Here is a 21,151-nt window from a genome sequence, read left to right as displayed (position 1 = left end):
AGCTGAAACGAAAACCGGTTAAGTATCAAAAAAGTCATAATAAGAGTAATAAATACTCCCCTAAAAATCGAACACCCTCGAAGCACCTATAGAAAAATGACCAGAATAAATTGGAATGGCAGTAGTGGCAGTCGACAAAACATTCAGTTTATGGGGTGTCATATTTACATTCGGGAGATATCGCATGGGAATAGCGAGGTGCTTACCTATTACTGAGATAATACAATATGTTCCTAGAATTCACCCTTTGTGTTTTCGACGCACTTGTATAAGCTCATGTGAATTTATTTAAAAGTAATTATATACATACAATGAAAGTTGCACAATCGAAAGCAATCAGTTTAGTGGCATGTTGAAATTGATCAGTTTTCCACAGATCGCGATTATTGGAAATTCTATTAGATTTAATAATTTTTAAACAAAGTTTTGCCATTTAAAATAATTATTTCAAATAAAGTTTCTTTGTTTACTCTAATTAACGCCTACACCATCAGGAATGTACGACCATGTGTACAGCCCATACACGATTACTTACCTACATAATGATTACTCAAAGGTATATAAAGGTTAGGTAGATAGAATTGGCTAATCCAATTACGGGAGCACTTCAATTACACGAAGCTTGTTTATGTGCGCGAGGGTGCTAATCGATCGCCAATAAATACGGATTCGACTTATTGCTCCTAACTCCTAAGCTCCTGAATAATTTTATTCACCCTACACGTGTACACTGAAACCTAAGCTCAGGATTTATATTTTCCCGCTTATTTTTATTAGGTATCCATGCAATAAACAGAAAATCGAATGGTGTTGATAAACGTGTATGTCTTTGTTGCATGCTTAACTTTTGATGTTCTGAAATTGGTTGTTGAATTCGATTAATAAATGGGAAATAAAAGGTTATTAAATTTAAGTTAATGCCAACGGTCATTGCGGATCCGAAACAAGGTTAGGTGCCATGGCATTTTTGTACCCATGTAAACAGAGACCTTATTCTGGTCGTATAGGCATGTGAATGGAAAACTGATTATGACAATGAACACTTATCAAATAAATTTTGTTAATTAATAATTGAATATACATCAAAATTCAAAACAAGATTTACCATTCAACATCAACACGTCCAAACGATCATGCAAAGACCATAAAAGCCAAATTAATGCATCGCGGTTTGATACCCAGCATGTAAAACATATTCTTTGATGGCGGTAACTTAGCAGCAGGCGGGCAAATGCCTTATATAAAAATGCCCACGCATTACACTCAGTATTTATATAAAACAAGCACAAACACCCTTTAAATTGCAGCTGAAGATTAGTCGGCGCAATTTTGGCGCGTTACGAGACTAGCGATTCCACCAAATAAAATGTTTAGGGTCATTCCGGCCGACAACGAGCGAAACCAGCTCTCCGAAATGCCGATAGACCTATTTCACCCCACGCCCCTTAGGGAACTATATGGGTACGAGGCTATCATAAATTTTGCCAAAAATTTGCAATCCTATCTCCCGGTCCGGTAGGGGAGGCTTAACATTAATATTACTGTTTGTTGGGTAATTTTGCTATAATATGCATATACCTATTGAATAAAAAATCTCTAGTCATGTTTTTTATTACTGACCCGCTGCTAGATGTATAATGTATATGGTTTTTATTAGATGTATTTTCCCTTTTCTCAGGGAGTTTTCCTTAATATAGGTAGGTAGGTATGTGAATTTAAACTAAAGCAATGTTTTTAAACTAACGTGTTTCAAAGTTCTTGTTTGGGTAGTATAACTAAAACAATTGGAGGGATTGCTTTGAGGTTGGATTAATTTTTAATTATAATTACGCCGTAGCAAATGGCGACCGCTCAAGACGCAGGCTGAATGCGTGAGACAAGGCTTAATCACTAGGTTTATAACGAGGGTGGGAGAGAAATTATACGCATTCTTGAATTATAAGGGATCCATAATTGCATTTCAGATCTTTATTAGAATTTCAATCAACTTCTTTATAAACGTTCAATCATAATTATCTTTTTGTTTAATTAATATTGCTGTAGATATTTCTTCTCAAGGCTATATCTTTAAAATGTTATCTAAAAATCTCTTGTTTGAGCCTAATATTATCATTACGTATCTATTTTATTTACGTGAACTAAACTTTGATATGTTATTTAACTAGTCACGGTATTAATTGAATTTGTTAAATTAATTACAAACCGTAAAGGTAGCAAATACTGCCTATAAAGTAAACTAGTGGTTAAACGTACGCACATCAGTGAAATAATATAATGTTCGTAGTGTAGTTAACAGGCACATAAGGGACCATCGTCGTTCGTCGCTTTAGTGCGCATAACCCTTGGAATAAAGCATTTGTAATTAAAACGCTCTAAACAGACGATTATGTATGAAAACGACACTCTTGAGTAGTATATGAGTCAAATCTACAGGTGTATGAATAATAATCATGTCATAGAGCGCTTTATCAGTGGACAACGCACCTGTTCTCGGATGAGGTTAGGATATAATATTATGGAGGTACCTGGTACTCGCAGTATTAGCGTTTTTCTTGTTTGGGTAGAATTATTAATTATAAAAAAAAATATTACGAGGAAGATAAAATATTTTTTATAATACCTGCCTAATAAGCTATGTATTTCTCTACTTGTTTGAAAGCCTCATTGAAAGCTTAACAATGAATTACGTAATTAATTCAGTATTATCGTCTTTCTTGTATAAACTTGATATAACATTTTTTAAATTAAAAATGACACAATTATATCAACAATAATATTAATGGATTATTGAATTAAAATTAATTCATTATTTTGCATAACAGCTGGCGTCCTTATCGCTGTAATTGAAAGTATATTGTTATCTAAATTGTTATTTTGCAGCTAACATTTAATCAATAAATAGGCAGTAATTTTTAATTGCGACTGACCAATAAACGAATTATCCATAGTAGCATTCACATTGAGAATCCGTTTGTGCCCGCATTAAGTTCCAATTAAGGGAATTTATGTGTCTGGGTCGATATAAACCTTCATAAATTACGCAGTTGAATTAATAAGCGTACAATAGAGCATGTAATAAGCACGGTCGGTGGTGACCGCCTGAGTATACAGGCGAATTAAATTTGCATGTTAGCAACCCCATAACACCCTTAGATACGCCTTGTCCATTGCAGGCCGCCATCTTGTATAACAAATGCACTGGGGTGATTAATATCAGCTGCGTTTTATGTTTAGAAGATTTTAATCGCCTTAATTTAATATTCTGAAACCGTAATTAAAAAATACAATATATAAATATACAATAAATAATAATTACAAGACGTTTAAGAGTAGGTATGTGGGTAAGAAGAAAAAAGTTTATTAATAAAAATCTGCGAAAAACAGCACTACAATCGTGTTGTGTATTCAGAAAACTTCACAAAAATCTTCGAATGTACGAACTTGCCCCAAGCATCTTTGTTCTAGATCGTTTGTACTTTGTACCATCGAGAAGTGCATTTCACTAGAGTAAAAAATATGAAAATAAAGGTAGGGAGGAGTTAAATTATAATATATTACATAAACGTTTCTCCCTTTTGTTTTTAAAAAGTGTTGCGTTCTCTTAGAATGGGGCGCGAGGTATATTCAAATTTGTGAGTTTGTAGGGGAGGCTAATTCGTTTTAAATTACGTTACGATATTGTGTTTTGAGTTGAAATATAGTAGAGGGCTAGGATAGAATATTACATTGGTTCATCCCTCGAATTTTAAATGCGAAAGTATGCTATTGCAATTAATACAAGATGATGCTAACAATATTTATTGCACATAAAACTTAATTGCTTATAAACCTATGCAACATACTCGCTTGTGTTCACACCTATATAATTATGTGTATTTTAATCATATACAAAAACACTGTATAGCAACAATTTCAATAAAAATCGGTTTACTAAAAACAATTAAAGGACTAACCTAAATGAAACGCATTAAATTTAAATTAATCAAAAACCACTTAGCATTATTTACGACTTTATCAATGACCTGGTGTCGCAGACACATTTGGCAGTAAATTTATTGGGCAGGTGTATTGATTAATTACTTATTAACCGAAATAAATAATACAATTCGTCATTTGAGAAAGGAAAAGATAATCTAGAATGTTAATAAAGATATAATAATAAATATTCGGGGGAAACCTTTTGTGATTCTTCTGGCGTTAAGGGAAGGAAAATTGCGTAATTCCCCAAGGGAGAAACGGAGTAGGCGACAGCTGTGAAGCCTAATGTCCTTTCTATTTATCTGCAATCAGGGAGCCGTAGGTATGTAGATAGGTATGTCATAACGTTTATTACGATATATTTACGATATGAGATCAAATTCCTCTCATTTTCGACACCGAGCACCTTCTTACCTACATGATATTTTATTCACGACATTAACATTTATTTTTTAGTAAATAAAGATTATTTAACTAGATTAATTTGATTCTGCGTGATCTTCTTACGTAGTAACATGATCGTCTAACATTTGAAATATTTGATTGAATTCAAGTTAATCCATATGACGAATATTAACGATCGTTGAAATTATAATCCAAAGAGCAGAGTGATTTATCGGCTATAAAACTATTGAACATACTCGAAACGAATTAATACTTTTCGATAGCTCGTCGACTTATATTGCGTAAGCGATGACAATCTCTGTTTTATGAAGGAAACCTCGTAAATGTCTATTAATATGAATGGGCTCCAATTACTTTTACGATTCGCGTTTTGTTGGGAGAGGATCTACAAAAAGTTTACGATCTCCGCGCCCCCCGAACTGTTTGGCTTTATATCCTCGGGTGTGAAGTCATTGAGAACTGGATCGAATCGAGGACGCTCTGAACCAACGGCAGATGGCACACGATCCCATTGATCCGGACCTTTCATATAATAATAAACCAAATAAGTCATAAAGATAGATCTTAGAGTAAACCAAGGCTGAAAGCTGGTACCTAAACGCCTTGTACAGATTTTGAAAGAGTTAGGTTGAGTTTTTGTTAGAGATCTAATTTGCATAGATATTCAATTTAACCTTATTAGCAAATTGAACAAAAATTCGTTTTGTTGAAATATTGTCAGTAAAACATAAAATGTACACAAGTAATGCAAATGCTTTCTTTGTAAGTTGTCCCTAGCCAAAGCTTAAAATACGGCAAAAATACAGAGCAAGCTTTTACTTCAGTTTAAAAAAGAAAAGCTCTGCTACAGCTATAAATGTCCATTTGAATACATTCTAGTTCGTTATAAGAATCTTCTTTTTAATTTCATTGGACGACTTTTCGAGGTAATTTTTGTATATTTTTTGATTCGCAAGATAGTATTTAATATTACAACTACCCAACTATTCCAAATTACCCTCATAACCACTTGAATCCGCCGCTTAACGCATTAAACAAACAAAATCGGAATCGGAACATCTGAAACGTACAATAATAGCCATTCAGTGAATCAGAATGTGCTGATCCGAACGACTATAGGCCAATAACAGAGAGCCGACTTCCTGCGCTGCGAGTCAGTGCCGGTGCGTCTATCACACTATACGACCCGTTCAATGCGTCTTACTCTACTTTTATCGCTCGTATCAGTCATAAAATGCTAATGAACGAGCACTTCGGACCAAACATCCGAGCGCAAGATTCATATGACGGTATAAAACGTAACCCGAAGTCGACACTTCGTTGGAAACGTAATCGTAATCGCCCATGCGCTTTCAAAACATCGCGGGTAACACGACCGCCTCAATGGCCGCTAAGATAGCTCGACGTTTCTCAAAGCTCTTTTAACATGCGACCGATATTAGAGCAGGGAAATGTGTGCTGATTCTCAACGGATATAAAAATCTTTAGGTTAATTGCGACAACCGTTTATATACGATAAACAAAACGGGATATATTTACGCATATCAAAGCTTTCATGTCAGCGATGCATAATCCAAAAATACTTTACTAACAAAGCTCTAAATACAAATTACTCGGATAAATAAAATGTAACACGTCACATCTGTTCGTAGTAAGCAATGTAGCAAGTATAATAATATTTTTAAAAATTCATATAGATCGATTAAGTTACATGTGGTAGGCGAGTTTGAGGTTAATCGATAATATTGAGGTAGGTTAGGATTCTATTACCATGTATATGTTTTATTGATATAAAATAGTGCTTATTGATAATTCTTATGTTTGATGAGCAATACTGATTTTGAACATAAATTTTATAGATATAAACATTGTCAATATCACTCAATAAAATTAAGTAAATAGCTCATAATATTGTGTGAATGAATTCGAATTCTACTAAATATTTATAAGTATTAAAAACGCAACGGATATTGTTATATCGGTACGTATCCTTCTAAAACAGGTTGTTAAAGTCAATGAAGTAATTCCACATTTTTTCTTGGAATTAGTAATAAGGTAGGTTGTTTTTATCTTTTAAATGGTAGAATTAAAAAAAATCATATAGAATGACTAATGAAGTTTATTATTTTTGTTATCAATTGTACCTAACTCTTAACAAAAACAGAATGTCTTTGAACATTAACCTACCGCTTTACACGTTTTTCTCGACTCTACATATTTTAAATTTTCAATGAATGATTTCAATTATTGATAAAATTTTCAAGCTACACCTTTAGTTCTCGGTGTGTGTTCACCTTAACAATAAGCGTTAATCCTTACAAAGGTTCATAAAAGTCGCTTTAACAATATTTAGTTATTCCAAAATGGTATGTGACATATAACACTGAGCGTAAATGTTTTTTGTGACTCTTGAAATGCGTTATCGTTGAATGATGGAGTCATTTTTAAAAATAAAACCCGCCTCTCCTCGTGTCACGAGAATAAACGACCACCTCGCATTAATAAATTATCAAAATAAACTTTCTTTACACAGCTTTCGTAGGTGCGCTCGGGTTTATTTTGAGCAGAGATTAAATAATATTTAATAGGAAATCAAGTACGTTGTTAAGAGCCGCAATCCGTTGTTTTAAACATCCTGTTATTACATTAACACGTGGTATCTACCTAAGTTAATGTAAACAAAGACGACTAAAAATTCGAGTGTAAGGCATTCGTTTCCGTTTATCCGAAATAGTGCTGAGATGGCTTTGTGTTTATGATAAGAGAATAGACGTAACGAGCCATTCTTATTTATGAGATCGTTATAGCTATTCTGAATAGGAAAGGTTACATTGCTTTTATCTCATTCATTATTATTTAATGATTATTAAGTTCCAATACTCATGTAATGTAAAACAAATCAAAGGAAATCGCTTTGGATTACAGTACCTACTCGGTAAAAGTTATGAGAGCTTTCTGCACATTAAGTAGTGATACTACAAGTTAGTAAATACTTTCTTTTATCTTCAATCCCTAAAATTTAAACGCAGATTTAAACACTATTTTAAATTAACAACTTTAAAGTTTAAAGAAATAGACAAGCACTTTTTAAAATCAAAATTAATATTTGCTATTGTATATAAAACTATTTTGTTTATATTTCGTAATTAAATACCATTGCAGTAAAATTCTAAGCGAATTTAAAACATTTTAATGAAAGCGACTTCAATTACAGCATGAGAGACAAAGTTAATTATTCCATTGCAATGGGCGTCAGTCTGCAGGTTTTATTTGTGAAAATAACTTTTCCAGCATATAGCACGAAAGAAGAACCCCGCTACTGCTATTGATTTTTTTAACTGTTTTATGTCTAAGGGGATAGAGTCGAAAATGTATTATTTTGCCCGGCAGTGGACATATTGGGTTTTAACGACTGCAGCTGGTCGCATGAAACGACTATTGCAATGCTGAAGGTAGAGATTTTTGCGAATGTAAAGCCATAGTAAAATTTATATCATTTGTGTTTTTTATTTCGTTATAAAGTACTTTTTAATTATAGTTAATTTTACTGAAACCATCAAAATGAAAAATAAATTCTTAGTACCTAGTCTCAACTTAATTCCTTTGTAGAGTCTACGTTGCCAAAATTTAATTAAACATGCCATAGCCTTATGTGTATTTTAATTAATACATTATTATGTCTCTTAGGTAAACAACTACATAGTTGAGACAAATGTAAATAATTTCCAATTAAGACAGTGTGACATTTGCGCATAAATTATACATAAACAGTTGCACCTTGCATCAGCTCATAAGAAAACAGTTGTAAAATATGCAAAATACTGTTAATTGCTGTCTTAATTATTACTTAATTATCAAATACTAAATACGTTAATATGCAAAATGGGCAAAGGAAATAGTATAGGTACTGTACTCTGTAAATTGTATGTATTAATTACCAATAAATATGAATGTGAGTGGGCATTCCAATGACACACCTATGTAATATAAAATAAAATACCTATAATATTATAATAATTGATAAACAAATAATATAGGTGTAAGATTTTGGCTGCTCTATAAAATTTATATGGTCCATACAAATTTTAAATTAATGCTTCAGTATAAATTAATTACTTTGAGATAATTTCTGTATACTTAAACTCATCAAATTACGTATCAATACGAATATAATAAATTGATTCACGTAGGTAAGTAATTATAATGGAAACATTCAGACTAATTAAATCGAATATAATGTGTCATTCTAGATATCGCATGACCCGTTTATCTGGGATAAAGTCATCAATTTCAATAATAGTTGTCATAACAGCACAATGTATAATGTAATAGTATAATAAATAGCATTTATAACTATAATAAATGTGCAGTGATCTACAATCCAGTGTCCACTGTTCAGACATAGGCTTTTATTTATAATTAGGTTGCCCATGACGGCGCAGTTCTTATCAAATTATATTTCTTAACTAACTCGGTTATCGAATAATTAAGCTATGCGCGGTTTTGCGTTAATTTAGCGCGTTGATTATATTTAATTAAATAACCATGTTTTCAGTTTCAACTACCGACCAAATTAAAACGGTGCGTATTTTGTATAGAGTAATGTTATGCCTTGTTAAGGAAATTATGAAAAATTTAGTAAAGTATTATTGCACTTATATTGCATCATATATTTTATGTATGTGCGTTTATATACCTCAATACGCATATATATAATGTGTAACAATGTCGGTGCATAAGTGCATACGATGTAGTTGGTGTGAGGCAATGACCCTGTTAACATTAAATCAGCCTGTCAACACTTGTTAGTTCGTTTGTGTGTTCATGACGTGTTCATATTGGTACAAGTAGCTATATAAAGAAACACGCCTAAGTTTAACAATTTGTAAATGGCCCTATTAAGAAATAAATGAAAACACAATTCATATAATAGACTTTATTTGATCAAAACAAATAGGTATCACATAACTCTAAGACTTAATGTTATGAAAATTAAATTCTGTAGCCAACAAAATAGATACTGTAATACATTAATTATTAACAAATTACATTACCTACAATACCTACTCAAAGCTTGTGCTTTCAAACCCTGAGTTTATTAGCAATAGCATTGTTTATGAATATGATATCATCGTTCGCCATAATAACAGTGAAATCTCAGTAAATGAAGTATCGATTTTAATCTCCGCTTTTCTCCATTCCAAACTGTATCGTTTCGTTATATCAGAAAATATGTTGATATTACGCTCACAATTCTCTATTAGTATTCAGCATCAAGATGAATACGTGACGTCAGCCAGGGGCAGATCAAAGATCATTCTGACATGCTACTGTACATACTTGTTAGGTTTTGAAAATAGGGCTGCTTCCAATGTCTTTTGGACATTAAAAAAAATGTTTATTTTCATCCCTAAGGAAAAAAATAATAAATAATATACAATATTGACTCTAAATCTACGTAGGTAAAATTTTTTATCTTATTACATACCTAATAGATAATTATTATAATTGCAAAAATATGTAATAATTCAGATGCAAAATTGTACAAACCTGTTTACAGATATAATTATTAATTACCTGCTTTAAGTCAAGTTTCAGATGAATGCAACAAACAATAAAAAAATATTAAAGGCATAAAAAATAATGTTGGGCAAAAAATTTCCTACATGCAACAAAGTATCAGAAACTACATCAACAAACTTTATAAATTTTAAAAAGCAATGCTTTATGCGAATATTTGTTAAAAATGTATTATTTACGTTTTTCATTATTTATGGAGCATTTCCAGACAGCCCTGTTCGCATGGCAATGTCCTTCGCGAAGCGGAGCACAGAACAACATTGTGATGATTTAACTGGCGCTCACAACGAGCAAAAATAGTCCTTTCCGACTCGAACAAGCTTGAAATATTAGCTTTGTAGTCAAATAAATTCCCATATCTCCACTTACGGCCCTTTTCCTGCCCCCGTCCTCGCTAGAAAACTCTATTTACAGTAACAAGTTCACATGTCTAATAAATTGTGGAAAGGCGTTTCTCGCGAATTAATTTCCGCTCTTGTTAAAGGTACTCTATTGTTTGAAACATAATCCTTTCACCTTAACAAAATATTTTTTACAAAAACTCCAAAGATGTATTTATAAATTTGTACTGATAATATTATTTCATTTCTTCTTCTTCTCTTCGGTAAAATAATATATGATGGGTATATTATAATCTCATAACTTTTTTGGGCATATAAACCGTTATTTAAATTCACATTTACATGAAATTAACGTGTATGAAATGTGTGTAATAATAGAAACATACCATAAACGTAATTAAATTACCTAATTTAAATGTGTAATGACTGAACTTAATTGGATTTATATTGTTCATAAAAAATAAAGTGTCTGCGAAATTATCTTGATAATTTAAAATATTCTTAATCTTTAATTTGAATATGTATTTATTGAATAAATGACCGGAACTTTAAAAAAAGGCTCAAGCTAGAATTAACACTTTACTTTTAAAGAAAGAAGAAAATATATTGGATGATTATTAACCACTCTACCTACCGTGATTCTCATTAAAACATTGAAGAGAGAGACGTCGCGACGTCGTCGTAGAATTATTTCTTCTTGCATTAAAATTAAATTATACCTACTACTTTAGGTACCTAGTGTACTCACGTGTGAACATTAAAAATTGTCCCACCGTGGTCAACAACAATAAGTTACAGGAATCGGGTCTCATAACATATTGCCTTTAGCCATTCCAGGAGTCGCTTAGCTTGCTCCATAAATAACCCTCTTACTGGACAAACGTTGATATAATTCACATATGACCCTTACGATCCGCTGGGCTTACATTAATCAAATAATATAAAACTGGTTTTATACAAAGGTGGGCAGGTTATACAAAATTAAATAAAATAATAAATAAGCGAGAACATTCTGTGAGATTTATTCGAAGAAAAAAGGGACGCAAGAGCCGGGTCTTGTCGCTGTATATTATGTTTGCCTGTGTCGGCTCACGATATACGCCTCTAATTAATGCTACGACGTTGTCTTCCAAGATATATTGTCCTCGCCGCGATCCTTTTAAAATGCTCTCTTAAAATTTTGAGATTAGAAATAAATAAAATAAGCGATGCATAATTTAAATAAAAAACATCAACTATCAAGGAATAGACATTTAACTTATTCCATGGGATTTAAATGCATAAAAAGTTTAGTTCCTGATTTCTTTTGGAAAAGCTCGTTTTAAACTTGCGAATTCGATTCCCTAAAAAAGATCGATTCAACAAACTCATACATGGAGCAAATTCTCCAATCTACAAAGCTTTCGAAAATAATGGAACCCAGCTGACGGGTAGGGAGGTGTCTTCGCCTGTTGTCATAGCGACCGTGCGAAGGGTGGCCAACCTGCCTCGCTAACACATTACAAGCGCTAACAAAAAGCAAATAAATCCACCCCAACTCGCAAGTAGAATTGGACTCTATGTTCTGCACCGGAAGAACCTCTTTAAAATATCGGTTGTTATCATTTATGACCTTTCTCTTTGATTGTTTAATCGGGACGCGTGTATTGTATTTTGGGTTCCATCTTTGCTTTTTAAATTTAGAATAGCTATCTCCATCTCATTTACTCGCATCACGATCTATATTTATCGTCCTCAACCGCACTCTATAATTGTTCCATTTCTGTTTATGACATTTTAAACAGTTTTTAAGTTTTTGTTGAAATGACCGTCAACAATAAATGTAAAATTGAAGCAGTAAAAATGCAGTTACGCTAATTTATTGCTCATATAAAATGCGGTTTCCAGATTCTGGTGGATAAAGTGATTTATTCATTGCATATTTATTTCAATACTAAAATTGCGGATTACCCGTACCGTGTAAAAATATGTTCAATTAAAGTGTAACTCAGTAAACGGTAATTTTAATTAACGGAAGTTGTTTCTTTAAAAGACATCCTTTGTTCTTACATTGTAAGTTATAAATTCATGAAATTAAATCAATTTTTTACTTACATGCATTGAATTAATTTTCCTTCTGCTACTGCAGATTAAACTTACCATCTTGCTTATGCAAAAAAATATATAAGTAATCTTTATGAACGATAATTCTGCTCCCATAATATTCTGGGAAAAATAAATTAACAAAATTCTGATATTATATTGATCAATATAAACTGATGGGCATAATAGGTATAATATGAGTGATATATTTTTAGATCTGGGGTGTAACAAGATTGGAAGTGTAAAGATAGAGCTACATTATAACAAAAAAACGCACATCACATTATAAACGATTATATACAAGTATATTGTTAAAACAAAATATCTATGTAAATCCATTAGTCACGTCTGGGCATCCTAAATTGCTACCTAAGTTATTCAGGTAAGGCTCTGTACACACGACCGGGCATTCCAAAGCGCTTCGTTGGTCCGCGTCCGCTATATCAATTATACACGCAGGGAAGACTATTTATCTTACCTTATTTATTGAACAACTCAAAAACCTGTCTGAGATCGGTATTCTTGAGAAATTTTTTCACAGTGTAAACATGGGTTTATGTATATTATGTACCATGAATGTGATTAAATTAATTTTTGATGAAGGAAAAATAATTTATAGATTGACCGGTTAGATATACAATTAACTGACTTTAAAGTTCTTCGTTTAATAATATTTGTATATAACTATAATAGATACATAGAAGTTAATCGAATGATATGTATAAAATATTGTTCAAAAAGGTTTAGCGTTCAAAAGTGGACGGTCAAATATCTGTTTGTGAAATCAAGTCCACACTAAAATCTTCGACCAGTTGCTTTTTTTAAAGTAAAGGGTTAAAACTTTCACAAATTCCAAGAAAACGTTTTTATCTCGCTGTACACAAAGAGACACCTTACAAAGCATTAGAAAGTTGCGCAACCCTTCCTCACCCAGACGCCTTATAGAGCTTTCTTTTTAGAAATCTTCTATTGTGATTTTTGGACCATAAAATGAATTTAACCCTTTCCGTTACTTTTTTAAACAACACCTTTTTGGGGACAATCGACGACTAACGGACCGTGCATTTGTTTACGTTGCTGTCAAAAACTGTCAAGTCGTAAATTTTTTTACCTCAATTCTAAGCGTATAAACTTAGGCATTCGATCTACTATGAGGTTGGTCCCAGTAGCGGATACTCTAAAATTAACTTTTATGTAGCCATAAAATATTAATGAGACATTAAATTCAAAGAAGGTTTGGAAATGAAATTTAATGGTTTCCCAAAGCCTTTGCGAATCGAAGCCAATAAATAATATTCTATGATATATAGCAGTAATAAACGTTGTACCATTCAAAAATGCTAAATATGTGCTACTTATGCTAATATTTTTTGTTTGCTAATATTTGTAGAATGACATATTAAATGGATGTTATTTATTTCCAGGTCCCAATGGTTGTCCACGGCGGAGGGGTCGACAGACTTACACAAGGTTCCAAACGCTAGAACTAGAAAAGGAATTCCATTTCAACCATTATTTGACACGCAGACGCAGGATAGAGATCGCCCACGCTCTTTGCCTCACAGAGCGACAAATAAAAATATGGTTCCAAAATCGACGTATGAAGTTAAAGAAAGAATTGCGCGCTGTTAAAGAGATAAATGAACAGGCGCGCAGAGAACGAGAGGAACAAGACAGAATGAAACAGCAGCAACAGGAAAAACAAGCCAAGCTGGAGAGCCAGCACCACGGGCACCACGTGACCCACCACCACGACCCTATGAAGATGCCCATAGATAAGGGCTCCGGCGATATTCTCAAAGTGAACAAGGTGCCGACGTAAGGCGCCCACGCCCCACGCATCGTGTAGCAAAATCCTGACTGATACTGTATCATAGTGTGAATACATGAATGGAAGTGTTACGTCCATGAGGACTCGCGGGTTGCGTTAGTCGTTTCGTATCCACTAGTTTTATGTTTTGCGGCTGATTTCGTAGGAGTGTCGCCTCGTTGTGGAGGTGTTTCGTGACTTTTATTGTATTAATGTTCCTTTAGTGCGAAGGACTTGCCTCGGTGTCGTTCGCTGGTGGACAGGCTGGTGATGTGCTTTAAGCATTTATTTTGTTGCCATAACCACACCATGTATTGCAATAATATTAATTTACTAAATTTTACAAAGGTGTTAGTGTCGCTCTAAGATTAACTATTTGGAGTGATTCTCGGTATTGTTAGTTAAGATTATGAATCTGTGAATCTCATAGTATTTATTACAGCAGCTACTCTTAACTCATTATGTTATTTCTTTTTATTATAGCTATTATAATATTATGTACATTTTGATGTATATTTTATTTGGCCGCTGCCCGTGGTCCAGTAACGTTAAAAATCATCACCACTATTTTGTGTTATTGTAAATTTTGTTGTATTTGTCAATCGGTTTCAGAAAGTTATTTTTATTTTTGATTGTGATTCAGTTCCGTTAGTTAAGTTCAGTGATTATTGTTGTTTATTTGATCGCGTAAATATAATATTCAATTATCTATAATTATTATTACATAAATTACTAATTCCATAAGAACGTTAAACGTATATTTAAACAAAAATACGTATCAAAGTACAATTCCATGTGTAGGATTTTGTCGTAAAATCGTTTTTATTAATCTTTCTTGGAAATATGCAATATTTTTTGACGATAAGCATTCTACCTATATAGAAAATATCGAGTCCAAATTAATGAACAGGTTTCGATAATGAATACGACGTATTGTCCAAATAAGTCAGCAGTTCAAAATTATATACGTAACATTGATACATATAATAAACAATAATGTGTACTAAAGTTAAATTTTACATGTATCTCTAAAGTTGAATAGAATAAGTGTAATATATCTTTAACGTAAGTTCGACTTTTTATGAAGTAATCTAGGTGTCATTTATACGATCTCCTCGTTCGTATTCCTGAGGACAGTTTGTTCGAGACACATAATGCAGATAGCAACGGCTTAAAGTGTATTAAATTTTTTTTTTTTAAACAAACGTGCTTCCAAAATACAAAATAGATGTCTCAGTCAAAAATTATTAGGCAAAAGTTTTTCTTTTCCATTCCTTTTTAAAAAGTATACAATAAAACTTAATTTGCTTGTAATTCATATATTGTGCCAAAATAAATTAATGACTTATTCATCTCTCTCATCAGCTCCTTAATTCGCGTCCCATTTAAGCATTAATATTTCTTAAAACGTAATATCAGAACAAATTTAGTAGTAAAAATTTAGTGTTGATAGTCACCATTATACGTAAATTATTGTCAGGGTAGAAATAATAAAAATTAAATATATATAACATGTGTCGATATGAAAACATTTGCTTCATTTTTATAATCATCTCTTAAATCAACTGTCCACTGTTTATACCATAATAATACTTACGATCTATATTTATCATTTTCCTTTAATGACGATTAATATCGTAATATCATGTTATAGGCGTAAGAATTTCCGAATCGTGTTTTCAATAATTCCAAGCCATCATAGAATAAAACCGATATAATATAGGATTAATGATTCACGCAATATAAACTATAAAATAGATAAAAATATCTTAAAACGTATTAAAAGATTCATTTTTATTTTAAGTTTTCCAAAGGATTTATTTTATAAAACAATCTTCGTATTATTAATATTGAATGTATCGGCGATCGATATGTGCAATAGTTTTATTCGAATTGGTTTAATCTATCGTCGTATTTGGTGTAAGGTTGTCGTTAGTAGGTATATAAAATTAACAATACATATTCCATCTTTGAACGTGAATAAATCGAACAAAATGTACTTAACTTTGGTATGTGTAGGCTTTATAAATTATTATGCATAGTTGTAACTACCGTAGATACTGATAATTTTAAGCGTATAGAACCGGTGAAAGTATTTGATTGAAAACGCTTAATTGCATATTTAGTCTCGTTAACTACAAATGGATGAGAAGGTTGCTTATTAGAACAAGGGACGTACACTGAACAGTGAACACGTTACACACCGATACTTGAACAATTACAACGCAACGTGTGTATACGAACTGTTACAAAATTGTTATCAATTATAGATAATTGTGTGCTTGTTTTTCCCTGTATTGATTTATAACGTAAGAGTTGTTTCATTATTTTTGTGGGATAGTGCAAATTAGGAGAGTTATAATATGTGGAATACCTAGAGCCAATATGGTTATTATTCGTGACTACTCGATCCTTTCTGGTTTCATTTTCAACAATAGGTAGAACTTGAGGTGTATGAGTAATGAAATTTGTGTGTATGTACGTCCAATGATTTATGTTAGGTTTTCTTTATTGTTTCTGCCTCGTAAAGAACTGTAGATAATTCACGAGAAACAATGAGCAATTTGCTAAATAGATTATATACGACCTCCATCCGTCTTGCCATATACATAGCTAGAGTTCTCTAGACCTTAGGTATTATAGTGCTTATAATACCAATACCATGTCATTTGTTTATATATGTTAACATTTTTGTTCGCCTTTTAAAAATATTGTTTGATATCAAAATATAAAGTTTGGATTTATAAGATATAAATTATTTATTGCAATATATAATTTGTTTATTATTTTTGATGGAAATTGTCCTGTTTTATGTTTATGTTAAAGTTATAAAGACTTTCTTTGTGTAGGTTATGATCAATTTCTTGTCTTTTAAATGTAGCAATGTATGTATGTACCTACGTATATCTATATTTTTGAGAATAGTTATAAAATCGTCATTTAAAAATAAGTAATTGTAAATAGTTGTCGAAGTTTTTGTCGCGCATTATATTTTTGTTCATATTTTGTTTATGTTATGTATTTATGTAATGAGTGCCGTACACGGTTCGCTAACAATTAAATAGTGACAAAAATAAATGATCATTGCCTTTGTTTGAATTTTGAAAAATACTTGAATTAAGTACAAGAAAATAGAAAAGCATTTACTTTATATTATCACTGTGCTAAAAATATATAAATATGGTTTTAAATTGTCCATCTGAAAAGAGAACCGGCGTACGGAACCATGTGACTGTGTCGTGTTAATATAAGCAAAATAGAGGGGTGATTGTATATGAAACCCGCATTCAATATTGTAATATTAATTTCGAAGATTCAAGAGAATAAAGAGTTAATAAAACAACGTACAATTTTTTGTCTTTACAACTTCCCTTGTAAGTTATCCCTACAACATAATATTATCCTTTCATCCTTAATACACGTTGTACATAATATAACGTTTCCAATTATTTTTAAATCATCATCAAATACTTATTGATTTAATTTCATAAAGATGTTCATAAGACATTACTTATGAAGATTGCAGTATGATCAGTATATGTGAATTTAGCAATGAAATCAGAAATTTAACTAGGTACTTATGTTAGGCTTACCTATGCGTGTATATATGACACATTATAGAGTAAATAAATTTTGTGTATCACGAAAATGAAAACACATGTAAGAAGTACCTACAATTAAAGAAAGCAAATAAATCAATTTATGAAGCTACTTATTTCTAAAACATATCTCGCTTGAATAAAATTGATATGAGAAAATCTTACTTATTGTCTCCTCCTTTATCAATTGTTTGTGTGTTATATACCTAGTTTTTAATATTTAAATATTTATTTTATTTGATATACTAATAGATAATAATGAGGAATGAATTGTTGAGCCTGATATGTTTAATAATCGAAGACTTATTATGAATCCGAAAAAAACCAAACACCGCGATCTCTAGAGATAAAGATTAAAAATTGGATTCACATAGAGACGTCTAGAGTCATGTGAAGAATTGACCTCTTTTCAAATGTCCATTAAATCATAATACTGTTACCTACATCTAATCTGCTTAAAATAAAAACTTATAAAATTAACTGCGTCAAAACAATCGACTTCAAAAACGGTAAAGTAAAAAATAAAAAGGATTTATATTATTAATTACTACATACATATTATTTAGATGTGCTATTTACTAAAAAGGTTTGATGTCGGTGCACGGGCTTAATAAGAACCGACTATATAAGAATCACGTAAATCGGTTCAGAAACCTCGGAGTAATCGGTGTACATACCTACATAAAAAAAAATATACGGGCCGAATTGATAACCTCCTCCTTTTTTTGAAGTCGGTTAAAAACAAAATCATTTTCTTATAGGTACCTATACCTACTGAAGTACCTATATTCCTTATTCCTATCTACTTAAACATTTATATTCTATTACATAGCTCTATATAAATAATTATTGAAAAACATATTGTTTGTAAGAGTTTTTCTTATCTTCTTAGACATCAGAAACATCTTTTCTATCTTGCAGTTTTATGCTTTCTTCCGTTCATCTTAGTAATTTTTTCCCCAATTTAATGAGATATTAGATTTTATAGATCCAATAGCTACTTTGCTTATGCATCACTTCTGTAAGTGGAAAATTCAAAATATAATAAATAAAAATACTTAGTATCTACGTTATATCTGTAGAGTGTAGGTATCTAGGTAATACTAATCCATATGGTGTTTTTCATGAATCATAATATTACTCATTTCAAGTTAATCGTCATTTTGTGAATCACTAGAAAAGTAACACTTCATTTTCAGAAATTCCCCGTCAAATATAACATTAAAGATTATTACCTAAGCAATAAAAATGTTGTAATAGGAAAATTGCTTCTTATTCCATTATAATGCATAGAAAATGAAGTCTGTAATTAATATCATAGAAAATGAATAGATATTTAATATAGGTCCTTATTGCCGAGCCTATTACCTACATATAAAGGATCTTACCAAGATAGTTCATAGTAATAGTAGCGCCTACATATCTGTTTTTAATTCATATATAAGGACAAGTTACACATTTACATAAATGGAATTCATAATTTATATTGGTGGAATTAACATATTAGTGATGAAAATTACAAAAATCCTAGGCACGGATTCCATTATTTTCTTTATCAATGCGCTGAGAGCCAGCTCTACCTACTTAAAACAGAATTAAATTTTAACCGTAACTAATATTCACACTGTCGGCAACTCATTATTTTTACAGTAACTGTCTCATATATCATTACAAAAAAGAAAAAAGCCATTGCCCTAATAGTTAAATGCCCCTAAATACCAATAACGTTTGTCGGATCCCCGCCAAAAACAAACCATGAGTTATATCCATAATGTAATGTATTCTGCCATTCCGCCATTTTCCATTCTCCACAGACACTAGTGCTGTCAAATAAATTTCAGACCTACGGAATTCACAATAGGTGGGATCGTTTCACGTTGAACTCAGAATCGCTTAGCAATTCACTTCCCCATTCCAAATGAAAGCTACGCAAAGCTAGTGATGAGTTCAAACGATTTTGTGCTTACAGCCAAAAGTAATTTTTTGTACCGACCTTTCGGTTTTTGTTGATAGTTTTTTCTAGTACCCCTATCTTTTGACATTACCTTTATGGCGCCTGATATCTTATGGTGTGATCGTAGCAAATTCTTATGGCAGTTAAAACGATCTAAAGCTGTTGTTGTAACCAAAACAAATTCAGTTGCAATTCGATTATCTATTATGGGAACTTTTATTGATTTGACCCCTTACATAATTTCTTACAAGCAATCATTCATTTTATACATATTGCAAAACTCTTTATTAGGAGTATAATTGAAAGGAGAATGCCCATTTTTGGTACTGGTTTTTCTCATGCATCAAGACAACAATATATTAAAAATAATCTCGGCAATTTAGAGGCCTTCTTACCATCGGAAAATATATTTTGTACAGGGAATGTTTTGTAAAATCTAATAAGACATGTAATTGTTTAGATCCGTTACCATAGATTTAGTATCCATTACTGGTTACCACGGTAACCAAGCGGTAACTATTATGACATTTACTATGGTAAATAGCTAATATTGTTTTCATTGAATTATAAAAAAATCAATTAACATAAAATCACTCTGTAAGGTATTGTTTATACACTGTAGGTTGTTTTAACATATATAGTGAAGTAAAATAATATAAATATATATATATACATAAAAAAATATTATTATGACATAGCTTGTAAGATAGCTTGGAAGGTAACCAGTTATTTCTTATTTGTTTCTTTCTTCGAATATGTAGTGAAAAAATGATTCAAACAACAACAACAATATGTAAACCGAATAAAAACTCTATTGGCATTTTTTAAATATATATTTAGGTTTTCTTGAAATCCGTCCCGGAAGATTTCTGGTGCCTAGTCGGCTAGTGTAGAGCCGATGAACACATAGACTTTGTCTGAAAGCATAAGCTCTACGCATAGATTAAATATTATGTTAAACAAAAAATAGCCTTCAGACGATAAAATACTACCTAAATCACACATAAACCTAACTAAATCGGGTTTATTTAAGTTTTGAGGTTAATTCACATTTTTCTCAATATCTTGAAAACCCCTGTTTTTATCACAAAAAAATGTATTGGTAAAAATCTTTTGAATATCGAAGAACCCTCCAAAACCACTCTGGCATTGACGCAACACTATACTGTGGTCCATATTTTCATGGGCATTCTCCTTTATCACAAAGATAAAAGATTGATATTGTTAGAATACTATCCTATATCATACAATTAACAATAAACTTATAAAAACTGAATAAGTATAGCGTACCTATAAGGTTCCATGGAACAAAAAATATCAAGGTGAAAATAAATTTTAATATTCGTACAATAGAGCTTTAGGTAGAGTAGAACAGAAAATATCATTCAGTAATAGTATCTAT

General features: G+C 31.6%; 1 protein-coding gene across 4 annotated transcripts in view; it reads left to right on the top strand.

Annotated features, from left to right (window-relative positions):
* The window catches only part of LOC123694887 (homeobox protein abdominal-A homolog), a 34,564-nt gene extending 17,024 nt beyond the window's left edge, over positions 1-17,540 (top strand). For all 4 annotated transcript variants that reach the window (XM_045640495.1, XM_045640494.1, XM_045640493.1 and 1 more), the window contains exon 3: positions 13,811-17,540. In XM_045640495.1, coding sequence (XP_045496451.1) covers positions 13,811-14,208 — 398 coding nt within the window. In that variant the 3' untranslated portion in view covers positions 14,209-17,540. The remainder of the gene's footprint in view (positions 1-13,810) is intronic.
* Positions 17,541-21,151: the final 3,611 nt, after the last annotated feature.

This window comes from Colias croceus, chromosome 10 (genome assembly GCF_905220415.1).
Source record: "Colias croceus chromosome 10, ilColCroc2.1".
Taxonomy (NCBI): domain Eukaryota; kingdom Metazoa; phylum Arthropoda; class Insecta; order Lepidoptera; family Pieridae; genus Colias; species Colias croceus.
Note: the sequence above shows the minus strand (reverse complement) of the source record. Positions and strands in the feature narration are given on the sequence as shown.